Source organism: Nymphalis io, chromosome 13, assembly GCF_905147045.1.
Source record: "Nymphalis io chromosome 13, ilAglIoxx1.1, whole genome shotgun sequence".
Classification (NCBI taxonomy): domain Eukaryota; kingdom Metazoa; phylum Arthropoda; class Insecta; order Lepidoptera; family Nymphalidae; genus Nymphalis; species Nymphalis io.
The window spans coordinates 8,200,647-8,214,322 of record NC_065900.1 but is presented as its reverse complement, the minus strand read 5'-3'; the positions used below and the strand labels follow the sequence as shown (position 1 = coordinate 8,214,322).

Here is a 13,676-nt window from a genome sequence, read left to right as displayed (position 1 = left end):
CCAGTGCTGGGAGCGTTGGGAGTACCCTCAGACGCTAGTGATGTCCTGCAATGACAAAGATGGTACCGCTGGTTTTAGTTGGTAATCTGGCACTCAGCCAGACATCTCATATACTCCCCCACCGCTAAGCGGAATGCATAAAAGGATATAACAAAAAATAGCCGGTTTCATTCACGCATTTCATTTGGATCTTAATAAAGTTTTATTAAAGCGGCGGAGTGATTCACTAAGTTAGAGTAGTCATATCCTGAGTTCATCATATATGAATATTATGACATAAGTAGACGGTTTTATTGCGTTGCGGACAGACGTGGCCACGGATTGGGAGCTGGCAAAATTCACGGGGATAATATAATAACCGTACACCTTCCCTGCCGACGAGTTCTCTTAATATACTTTCTTTATTGCCTCTTCAAATTTACGCTATTAATGCGTTTTATGTTCAAACGAAATAAAACTTCTTTTCAATTCTTTATATATACAAGAAATAATATTATAATGCACAAAAGGACTACTATTAATATAATTTAAATACAGGTTCTTAGCTTTGTTAAAATTAAAGCATACGTACAGCGCATGAAAGTAATTTCCTAACAAAAAAAATCTTAAAAAATCGTCACAATGCAACGTTGGTTGTGCTGCAAATTAGCTGCCAATTGCATCGAACACTATTATAAGTTAGGACATTGTTTTACCTACTGTTTTTAGAACTCGTATGAAGTTGGATTAGCTCTGTTATGAATTTAGTATCGCATCAAATGCTTATTTTTTTTAAAGGCAACATTTAATTTTTTCATATAAAATTTGTTTTCTCATTGAAATTCATTTATTTAGCTGGTCAATTAATAAAATTGAAATACTTATATTTCGCAATACATTTAAATTTATTTGTTATAAATTGTTATTATGCTTAATGCGTATCAGCGCAACGAGACGGCTGATATTGAATGTTGATATTTGTGAACGAGACGCACAAACATATTAGTATAGGTTGGTAAATCCTTGTCAAACGAAGCGAGCGCCGTGCGTGACAGCCTCGCCGTTGCCGGGATCTCGAATCTACGCAGCTTGCATAACTGTTCATGGTTTTCATAGCTCTCAAGGACTCATATTGCCAACGCTGTTTCAGTATTAAATGGACGTCCATTTTTTTATTCACTATTTATACCCAGTTCAAAATTTGCTTATTATTTATAAACATCAATTAAAAAGTTTTGAATGCTAGTTCAGATACTCTGTTAGTTTCTTTTTAATTTTTTAAAATATTTTTCAATTTGTTTAAGCGTATCAGTAATCAAGGGAAGTAGTTCTGTTCACAAATGTGAAAAGCGGTTAATACAAATGTACATAAAAATGCACGTGTTTACGGACCCTGCAGGCCAATATCCAGCAGACTGATTGCTTCTTTACTGTTACACGATAAAAATTTTATTAGATACCCATAAAGTGTACGCCGATGACTTGCGAGACCCAGTAGCCAATATAATTCAAACTGGCCTGTAACTAAACGTTATAAACTTATTTTCTACAATAATTTTCACTATAACAATGGTTTATGTCATTTTTTATATTCATAACAATACACATTTTAAAAGTAATGTAAGAATAGCAGCAAACATATAATATTTCGTCATTGATATATACCTTTATTTCTTTAATTAACAAGTGCCACCGGGTAGATTTTAAAAATGAAATAGCACGTCTATGCATCCGATACGTAAGCGTTTATTTCATATACATATATTGTGTGCGTGTTTAAAATATTTTTTCACAAGAAGGAATTTATTTCACAATAGCCAACGCAAAAAAGCGCGCTCGGATGCGCAAACCGTCGAACTGTTCAAATCGTTTAGTAAACGCCGAATAGGTTGTATACAGGTGAGGTACAACGATTTTAATCGAATGGAAACGGAACAAAGTGAAAATGTACACCTCAATTATTCCAGCAGTTGCGTGAGGACAAATAGCCATGTGTCAACAAGACCGGTCCTAATGTGGTCCAGAATGATTGATAAACTATTAACCTTGCTCTGTTTTTTATTTTTATAGTGTTTACTGTTGTTTAAGAATAAAACTAATTAATTTATCTAATATATATAGTCTTTAAATATGATTATCATAAGAACGGTTATAGAATTCGTATCATTTTAAAAAGTAGGGTTTTGGTTCGTTTATGACAATTTGTCTTCGGCGGTAAGTTCCGTCAGCTAATTATTTTTTTATTTAGTCTCTGCACCGTTAGCAGTTGTGTATCGAAAATCCGTATGCAGATAGGCTGCCCAGCCCTATGCAAAGAATTCCCATATAGGATAGGCCTCAGGCAGGTGGGACGAGAAAGTCTACTAAATTATTTTTTAAGCAGTGTTAAAATACCCTAAGTAAAGTGATGACTCTCTGTGCAATAAAAAGAAGCTTTATATCGAATGTTTGTCTACAAGATGACCTGACTTAATTACAGAAAAACGAGCGAACGAACTTTGAGATGCGAGTTTATTTTGCTTACAATTAACACGTTTAAAACTCCTGTTTGACTATATACGTTTACATTATTTTCATTATATTAATGGGATATTAATATGTATATTTGTGTAAGCATAAAAAAAATATTATCACAACCAAGTAAAAAATCTGACCTACATAAGTTGATGAAAGAGCTAATTAAACAGTTCCGTTTCAGTTAATATCGAGCTATTATTGAGTAAGCCTCATAAAAAGAACTCAATAAAACATAAAGCTTTGGTCCGTGGCGCTTGGCCTCGAGTCGACTCGTCTCCAATAAAATACAAATAGAGTCGATTGAAATGCAGGACGAACGCGGGTGTTTACTTGATGCCGCTCCGATGCCGTCGTCGACCAAGGCACCGATAACCAAGATTGCTTTTTTCAGTCTCCAATCACTTGTAAAATGTTGATGCGAAAATTAAAAGGTTTTATTGTTTACTGGAGTTCACAATTAGTTATATTTATATGTATATATCATTAAAAAACATATAATTTTTAACAAACATTAATACTGTTATGATCTTAATTGATTAAATTTGATTGTTGAATTGTTATTAAAAACTGCCAACATGCAGCTTAACGTACGATAAGGCAGTTTCTAATTAATAATCATTTTAATATTTCCGACCTCACTGGGTATATTTTAATGGCCCATTGAAAATTAATACGATTCGATCAATACGATAACACGTAAACGATGACAGCGTTATTCAAGCCATGCAAGATTACTTAATTAAAAATTTCGATAAAACCTAATAGTAACGAAAACAATAAAGTAAAATCAGTGTATTTTCATTCGTCGGCACAAACACCAGGACACACAGTATAATGGATTTAATTATTTGTAAGAATGTGACCGTGATAGAAGATATTATATCGAATATATTACTATTACTAAAACAAAAATATTGCATTACAGGTATTATATTTCATTATTTAGCCCAGCTCAGTGTATCACATAACGTAACTTTGCCCAATAATCTGAGCCAGTTGTTAAATAAATTAATTAAAGAAACTGAAAATAAAAGTGACAATAAAACACCGTTTGAAGTAATTGATCCAGGTAATGCTTCGAAAATGGTTTACGTTAAAGAAAAAACAAACCCAAAAGTGATTTGGCAAGTTAAATATGAAGATATTACGGACAAACGCATTGAAGATGAAAAGAAAAAACCAAATTTGTTTCAAGATTTTATTAATCTGAAAAACATAAATCATGATGTTTATAGTAATTTTATGAATCCTATAGGTAATAATCAAAAAAATATACCAAATTCTTTAGAATACGTATCAGAATCTATAGTTGAACATATAACGCATAAAGATTTATTATCAGTAAACGAAGAAAGTACAACAGAAAATTACAATAAAAAAATCGAGAACTTTAGATATTCAGACATATTGGATGAAATAAATTCGGATAAAAATAACATTAAAAGTTATGAAAATATTTTGAATAACCTGACCAAACTTATTTCAAGTAAAAATAGTAACGATACTTTAAATATGATATCTCTTAATAAAAATTATGACAGGTTATTGAAAGAAATCCAAGAAATCAAAATATTACATCAAAATGAAAATTTAAAGGACAAAATAATATTATCTCAGCCGTTATTGACGCATGGTACAGTATTAAGACGTTTTGCTTATCCTAGTCCTTTATTATCAAATTACCGTATTATACCACATGTAGGTGCTTCATTGAGTAAACAAATTTTACCTCAAATGCCACTTTATAAAAAACATCTTACTAGTTATGGACCAGCTTTGGTAAAAAAAAAGTATTTTAACAAATTATCATAAAGGATCGACATTTACATCACACGTACGTCACGTCATCGGAGATCCTTAGTTATTTACATAGTAAGAATTAAAAAAAAAACAAGGTCTATCTGAAAGTTTTAACACAGCGTTCCAGTTTAAGTCTTTATTTAAAGAAATATCATTGTATCACTTATAAATTGAAATGAATATTAATTTAGTTGAACCTTCAGTTGCCCCGTTTTTAAGTGGCAGTTACCGACAGCTAGTTAGCAAGTTGTGAATCCGAAACACAAAGAAGCCACCCACAATTCAGACTCTAACTAGTGAACACCTAACAAACATGATCAAACCGAAGTCCAAACTGTGCTCAAAGATCTAGTTAGCTATTGGAATGACTCAACTCTTCATTGACATGTTTGCGATTTCCCCCATGTTTCGCTAAAACCGCTTTCTGTCAATCAATCATTTGAAGCATACTGCAAAGTGTTCGTATAAAATGTGATTTTATATTTAAATATAAGCTGAATATAATAATAATGTTCTCCAGACCTTTTACTGGTGGTAGGGCTTTGTGCAAGCTCGTCTGGGTAGGTACCACCCACTCATCAGATATTCTACCGCAAAACAGCAATACTTGATATTGTTGTGTTCCGGCTTGAAGGGTGAGTGAGCCAGTGTAATTACATGCACAAGGGACAAAAAATCTTAGTTCCCAAGGTTGGTGGCGCATTGGCTATAAGCGATGGTTGACATTTCTTACAATGCCAATGTCTAAGGGCGTTTGGTGACCACTTACCATCAGGTGGCCCATATACTCGTCCACCTTCCTATTCTATAAAAAAAAGACCGATTTCAGCCACGGCGGCTAATCTCAAGAGAGATTAGCCAACTACGCAGGAGATATTATAGTGCACAAGTGTGTTCGTAAACACAGGTGCAATCTCTATTCCCTAACTCTCATAATCCAATGGGACGGCAATCCGACACGACCGGAAAGAGTTCAGGCGAAGGACCAAGGGCTTTACGTGCTTTTCGAGGCACGGGAGAGAATACGCTTCCAACTTCCAGACTCCGGGCTGCTACTGAGAATCTTCTGACAGAAAAACCCAATAACTTTTTATTGGCCCGACCTGGAATTGAACCCAGGACCTCAGGGTCTACGGCCTTACATCAAGCCACTAGACCAACGAGGCTGTCGGAAGCTGAATATATAGATGTAATATAATCAATATGCTTACGCATTTCCTTCCAATACCAAATACACAATATAGTGATATTGATATTATATTGTATCGATATATAATAATAATCAAATATTTGTAATTTGGTATTTAAGAATTTATAATAAAAAATTATCAAATTAATCGTTTCAAACATAGAATCCTATTTTTTTAAGTCTGTTAAAAATATATGTACTTATAACATGAAATCACTCGGAGCTTAGATAATCTGTTTTACTCTTTTATGAAATAATGTCACAGTTGGTGTTGAGTTATGGATAGGCAGGAATATGGCAATCCTTGCTCTGTGGATTTCGTTGTATCTTATTAAATATTTTTAATTAAAATGTTTCTCTATAGCAAAATAAATTTACTTCTCAGTTATACTTACTATTACTTTATATTGATTATGTTTATATATGAAATAGCAATTTACTTACCTTTTAAAAATAATAAACTAATATTCTCATTCGATCTGCAAAAATGTCACAAAATAGCACCGACGAGTCTAGGAAGGGTGTATTTTTCAGTCTGAGTTCTCTTGTATGTATGCATTATAATAAGACAACTCTCAACTTCATATTCGCCATGTGAGTAATCCTTAAGCGCGTATTATCACAGCACGTGTTAATCTCCGTGAGGGGCTTTCAATAGCGTTTCGCATATAGAAAAGTTTCGGTGAAAATGTTTCAAACTTCTCATCGGAACGCGTTAGCTGAAGTTGCTATGTTAATGTATTTCACTCTTTGTATCAGAAACTGTCTGCTCGTTAAATACGACCTATCCTACGCGCTCAAATGCTTTAAGAGGTTTATTTTGATGTTTTACTTATGAGTTTCATAATAAATATCTACATGCACTTAGACGGAGTATTATGCATATGTACTTAAAATATTTGCAGATGTGCTTTGTGATTTTCGATTTAAAATACAAATAAACAGACACGTTTGTGAGGTTCTTTCAACGCATTTATAGTTTGTTTTTTTTTTCTTCTAGAAATCTATTTTTAATTTATACAGCTGACGAAATTATAAGAACTATAAGAAACCGTTTTTAATAATTGTTTCAATTAAAAAATAAATATTTCCCGAAAGGTTTTAGTTTTAATTCTTTAAATAACAATAGGCAGTTGGGGGACATCTAACGATAATCGTCAATACTATCCATATAATTTGCCAAAATACAAGTAAGTAGGTATATGTGATAATTAACTAGTGTACAGTTAAATTTATCCCTTTAAAAACGTTTTCTAACATGAAGATTATATTATAAGTAATTACTGAGATTTATTACTATTGTGCTTATATTAATTCATCACGTGTTTGAGGGTGAAGACAAACATCGTGAGAAAACCTATTTGTGTCTTATTACACTGAAATTCTGCCACATGTCTATTCCACCAATCTGCAATAGAGCAACGTGGTGGGATAAGCTCCAACCCTCAAAAAAGTAGTGGAGGTCTTAGCCCAGCAGGGTGATATTCACAGGCTGTTACTAAACTATCTAATAATAGTTACACTATGACTATAGTGTCCTTGGTCTTTAGATATCGTTTAAAAATATCTTAATAAATAAGTAAATATCGGAACTACTATGTCAAAAACTACAGAAAGACATGAAATTATTTCGTATTATACTCGATTTTAATATCATCAAATATAATTAGAATGGTCAATTAAAATTAAGGAAAAATATTATGAATACATTACAAAATTATTATATCTTTTCATATGTTCAATATTCATTTATATGAAATAAATAGTAAGCAGGCATGTATGTAGGAGAACGCATAAGCTCAGTTATTAGACCGTTGAGCCTGAATAATAGCGGCCCGCTAATCCTTGCGGGAAACAAAGTAAATATTGCCTCATGTAGCTTTAAGATACTCATACAAATCCAATTTATTTTCCATTTCCTCACTTCATGAAAACTTAAATATACTCGCCAGGTAAACCACTTTGAAAGCAATCCTTTGATCATGGTTATCTCTTTATGCGAAATTGTATCAAAATTTTAAACATGAATCTTCAAACGTTTTTATTTTCACAAAAAATTGTTTTCCTTAGATAATTTGAGTCTTTAATATTTATATATATACATGTAATTATAATATTATTATACTCCATTTATAAATCCTTTTTTATTATTCAATTACCAGAGTTAATCAAATGTAGACGTTATTTATAGAAAATGATCGCAACTTATTTACATTCTGAAACAAGCGGCAGCTGATCAGTGAGATAAAACAAATTGTTTCCGTTTATCTGAAGATACGGTATCAAGATGCAAGCGACTTAATAAGAATACGAAAGACTGAACAGGTTACAATCACGCTTAATCTGGAAGTCAAGCGAATCAAGAATTTAAATTTTGTATTTTTAAAAATGAGATAGTTTAATAACTATAATAACATGTTTTTTGCTTTAATTATAAAGAGATGAGTGAATGAGTAATTTTGCCTTTTCGTCATACCCTTCGCTTACTTAGTGTTAAAGAATTACGAAATACTCAATTATTAAGGTGCTCGTACCAATTTATGCCGGAACCCATACAAAGCATTATTGTGATGCGGTAGAACATGCAAAAACGTATAATGATTTCAAAAATTGGCGAATGCACTTCGTTAAGTCATTTAATTGTAATTTATATGATTACATTCTAAAATATTTTTCATATAATATCAATTTTTATCAATAATATTGTTATACAGGAAATTTTAAATATTGCCTATCATAATACTTTAAATAATTTATTTTAAGTAAAATACTTTTAACACAAGTAATCGTTTAAAGATGTTACTGTTAATATATAACATAAAAAATACTTACATCGATAAATTAATACTTAATATTAAAAATAAATTTGTAATTATCAATATATTTAAAAAAATATGAAAAATATTATCTATTTGTTAATAGAAATATATGGACGAATAAATTTTTAAAACATCTTTTTATTCACAACTAGCAACACAAGTATACCACTCTAAAGTTTAAGAATCGTGCATGAGATAGAAATTAACTTGTACAAGAACTTCGACATAGCCGTCACACACACAGTTTTGAAGCGGAATCACAAAGAGCAAAATATTAACACGAGCTACTTATTTCGAAAGCTATTGCAAACTTTCCTACACAATTTTGTATGTCGGCAATTTCTCAAGTAACTTTATCATCTGAGATTCACTTGGAACGTGTTGCGAGTGCGTCCTCTTTTTTCTGTTGTTTCCAGTTTGAATAATTTATGCGTTCTTCCCACAAAATACTAATGTCTTTCGGAAAGCTAAAATTCTATATTTAAATTTTTAAGCATAAAATGAAATGTGACTACAATTGATTCAAATGAAACAGTCATAATAATAAATAATTTAAAAACATTATTATTATGTACCTTATTAAGAAAAAACATTTGAATAAATGTCAAACAAAATATATATTTTTCACAGTAATCACAACATTGAAATGAATATTATTCAGTTAGTTATTGCTTATATCGCAATAGGGCACAATATGGACCATTGATTTGCATGATTACAGTTTTCACATTTTCATTGACAAGCGTAATTGTGTAAGCAGGCTTAATAGATTTTATGTTACGGCCATGTTGTATTTTGACACAAATTATAGGATAAAGCTTTTTACCTAGTCAGTTTTGAAACGCTTTATTACCTTTTAGAAAACATTGTTTATTTTTTTTAATAAATCGTTATATTTTATGTAAAAGTAATTTATTGTTTTTTTTTAGTACTGCGTTCATAATATAATTCGTTATATCTTTAATAAATAACTCCTTATGATTATAATCAATTAAAATATTATCTTTTTTAAAATATATATTTAAATATTAAGCACCGCATTTTATCTGTACTTGTTTATTCTTAAAAACATATTATAAAAGAAGAAGATAATCTCTCATTTATGCGCCCCGATATAAAATTTACCTTAGTTACCGTTCCTTAAGAGATTCTTATATTTTAAAGTGTGCACATATAGCACGAGTTACGCTTGTTTTACAACACTTTAAAACAAGGCACTTACGTCTTGCGGGTATTTCGCGGCTATGAAAGAATGCAAGCAGGTTTACGTTGCCATCTCTCGAACTATTTCCACCGAAATAATTAAAAGTTTTTATGATCGCTCGCTAGTACTGGCATAAGATTCAGACGACGTTGCACGTAAAGCAGTAACTCGGCATACCCACCAATAAACACGGTTCACAGGTTGCAATGCAAATACTAATAATTGTCTTAAATTATATTATGAAATAATTATATATTATGAATCCTTGTATTATTTAGTTTTACAAATCTAAAAATGCATAATTTAAGAATTGGAAATCAAGTATTTAATAGTTGTAATTATTTTACATTCAATTTTATGTGCTGAATCAACATGCTATAATACGCTAAATTAAGAGATCTGGCTTGTATATTTATTAGTTAAAAAAATGTAACAAAAAATATAAACGTTTATAAACATGGCTTGCGGCTGTACCTATACACGTATAGCCGCCGGCCTTTAGCTGATACAAGCGATAAAGGTCTTGTATGCAAATATAACCATCAAACAAAGTTTAATACTTTCGTTGTGTATGTAGATGTGATTTTATGCACACGTGGATTGATATCAATTTTGAAGCCAGCCTTTACCAAAGAGCCCATATTAAAGATTCAAACTTAGTTACTAACTACTTTTTAATTACTTTTAATTTTTTGCTAATACGTAATTTTCAACATATAATCTTAAGTTTATATTTTGAAACCATTATTTGTACACAATACATTGATAAAGCAAAATAACGCAATATCTTTCAGTTTCTGAGATTGCTCGCTACATTGCGTAGCACAAGCAATGCGTAGTGGCTACGGCTACGTCCTGACTTCCGGCCGACACGCTCGGACGTAATTAAAAGTTTATAAGGACGGAGTCATCGCACGAGCGAGTCTGTAAGCGACTGCATGTAAACATTCGTTTCTAATTGGAGTAGCAGCGTTTAAATGAAATGCGAAGTTCTTTTTAAAAATATAAAGCAAATTATTTCACCTGCTTGTATATCTTGTGTAATTCCTTCTTCTTAGTAAATCTTATGCGAGTTTCTTTATGTAAATAAAATTTAATTACAGAAAAAAAAACTTAAAATAAATATTTTCATTTAAAAATGTATATGTATACAAAATAAGTAAACATGTATGTCAAATATTACCTATTTATTATAAATGATTATTACTTTTCTAAAATCGCCTTAAATGTTATCACCGCTTTTGAATTCATTTTAAAATAAATAATGACGTACTCTTTTAAAATAAACTAAAATAATATGTAGAAACTAATTAGATAAGCTAGTAAAAATTTTCTCCGTGGAAAAATAATTAATAGATACAAAGAAGGATGCAAGCGATGTTGTAAAGCGGCTGCGGAAATTATTAGTAAGATCAAGCGGTTGATTTCAGCAATAATTGGTACTACATGTGTGGGAAAATGGTTAAACATGAAAGATTAAAAGTCTTCTGCGGCGTAAATCATAAAAAACTGATATCATACTCTATTTACCATTACTCAATTTTTTCTGTTTATTAAATAGTTACTGTGGCGAATGAAACCGTCAATTATTATGGAATTTACATGAAATTAATTGTCAATAATTATGAAATTTACAAAAAAAATTAATACAATACAAATGAATAAAAATTATATTATAAATTAAGTCCGTAAGATTAGTGGAAAATATTTTCACTAAAATTAAAAATAAGGTAAGTACAAAATCTAGTACTATTTACTATATTGAAACAGGTGGGCCAGAATAGCGAAAGAAGTGTTGGGTGGTTATAAACAATATTTATTTAAACAGGCAGAGTAACCACCCTGCTCAAGTTCAACAATAAATATGATCGTTCATTGTAAATTCATCGCTTTTTATACAAAAGTTAAATTATTATAATGTCAGTAGTTGTAAAAATCATATCACGAAGTTAAATAACATTAAAACAAAATTTATACTTAACTTCAAAAAATATTCGGTTATTCTAAATTATATACGCGTTGGTCGTAGCGTTGAGTTTAACAATATTTAATAATATTTGATAAAATGAGATTCTAGCTAAGAGATAGGTCATATATTAAGAAGGTGAACTAAAACTATCTACATCTGATAGATACATGGTCAAAGATACATTGGGCATTGACCTAAGCCACTGAATTGAATCTGTGGCTAGAGTCCAAGCTCAATCCTAAAACTCGCTATTCAGTACATTCGACGGAATGATCTTAATGCTCCGAGCTTATCGACAGAAGCAAATTTGTGCAGGAATATCTAAAATTAAACAATGGAGACCGTGTGTAAGATTACGAGTAAACAGAATTAGTGATAATAATAAAGAAAAGTATTTGCGACTAAGTCGTTAGTCGCAAATACTTTTAGATATACAAAAATAATCATCAAAAGGTTTGACTAATTTTTGTTTGTTAATGAAACATCTTAAGTTTATTATTTTATATGTGGATATAGAGTAAACATAGAAGATTGGCTTACCTTTCACTTTCATTTCCCAGAATAAAAAGGATCGCGACTTGTAACTTGCAGAGTTTTAATAAAATTCAATGTTTTCATTAAATTTATTTTTGAAAATTTCGTTACCAGCCATTCCAGACTTGTTGCAGTTCTATTTGTATATATAGATTGGGAAAACAAAACAGGTTCAATTTATCGATAGTCTCTTAATTTGAATGAGTGTAGCTTTGTTTGTAAAACATAATTTTTTGTTGATATCAAGAGTTTTCGATCCGTTAATTAAATTCACTTCATTGTTACATTGAAATATTTTTATGCATAAAACCTTTTTTGTCAATAAAAATAAATACAAAATAAAACTTCAAACATATATAAAAATCGTTTGAAATAAAATTGTTATAACTTTGCATCTTATCAAATAGCTTGATTTTAATTTTAAATGAAGGGTACATGAAAACCATGTCAAATATTTTATTGTGAAATTAAATATTATTTTTAATATCAGTTCCGGAAATTACGCTATTCTTTCTTTCGTTGATGTTTTTTTTACATTACTAGCTCGTTGATCTATTTCAGGTCCCAGGTTAGTATTATGAGAGATGTTATATAATATTTAGCTGAAACTTGACTCTCCAATAAAACCTAGATTTTACTATAGCTCACGAGTTATTTTCCTATCGGCATAGTAATAAAAATATGAAAATGATAATTTTTATCCTATTATTTGTTGCCTATTTATGCCATCTATCTTCATAATATTAAATAATGCACATAGAAGTGTAATTTCGTATCATCAAATAACTTTAAGAGATTTTACGGTCACCAAGAACGAGGTTATAAAGTGACTACGGAAATTATTGGGATGGTCGTCAGGTAAAGTCGTAAACAAGTCGAGACAAAGCGGTGACCATGTGAGTAACTAGAAGAAAACATCTTAATATTTTTTTGTACGTCACCTGTATGTTTCTAATTATTCTGTAATCACCAAAGACTAAACGTCCATGCTCTTGTTTGACTTAATTGATAAATAATATTTTTGTTTCTTTACTTTCCATTGCTCATATTATTTTAAAAAGTAACAAAAATATTTAGGTATATAGGCATTACGGGTAGTTACATTGTTCAAATTGTTCATACAATTTTATAATTACATATTATTTATGTTTCCTTTATAAAATTTTTGGACACAAATAGAAAGCGTATCCATATTTCATAATTCAATAAGTGTTATTTACTAATATGATGTTGGTTCAAGATCGCGCTCTATTTGGCCATTTTGACATGCTCATAGTGAATGTATGTCACGATTCTAGGCCGAGTATTGCGTGTGCATTACTTAGGTGAAGTACTTTAACGCATAGGCAATATATTTGCACTATTAAAAAGTAAATATTCTTTAAATGCATCTTTTATAAAATAATAACCATCACCTGTATACACTTAATAATCCCTTGTCTTGGGTCTTTTAATCTTCGAGTGAATTAAGTCAAGATGCATAAAGCTGCTAATTAATTTATCTCGACTCCCAATATTAAACGTAAATTTGTTGTAAGCTTCGATGCTAATTTTATTATTAATATTAATACTATAAAAAGCATGTGTTTTGTGTGTGTTTTGTTTTTTCTGTCCATATTCACCTAATATTATGGTAGTTATAATTTCAGGGCGAACATGGGTTAC

At 30.6% G+C, this 13,676-nt stretch overlaps 1 protein-coding gene across 4 annotated transcripts; it reads left to right on the top strand.

The window, feature by feature from the left end:
* The first annotated feature begins 3,204 nt into the window (after positions 1–3,204).
* On the top strand, positions 3,205–10,344 carry LOC126772645 (uncharacterized). 4 transcript variants are annotated; one of them, XM_050493046.1, is made up of 3 exons: positions 3,205–3,346; positions 3,422–4,129; positions 10,303–10,344. In XM_050493046.1, the coding sequence occupies exons 1-3, from the start codon at positions 3,331–3,333 to the stop codon at positions 10,329–10,331; spliced, it is 753 nt and encodes a 250-aa protein (XP_050349003.1). In that variant the 5' UTR covers positions 3,205–3,330; the 3' UTR covers positions 10,332–10,344. The 4 variants fall into 4 exon arrangements, with proteins under 4 accessions (XP_050349003.1, XP_050349002.1, XP_050349004.1 ...); XM_050493045.1 differs by lacking the exon at positions 10,303–10,344 and adding an exon at positions 7,677–7,861; XM_050493047.1 differs by lacking the exon at positions 10,303–10,344 and adding an exon at positions 6,486–6,527.
* Positions 10,345–13,676: the final 3,332 nt, after the last annotated feature.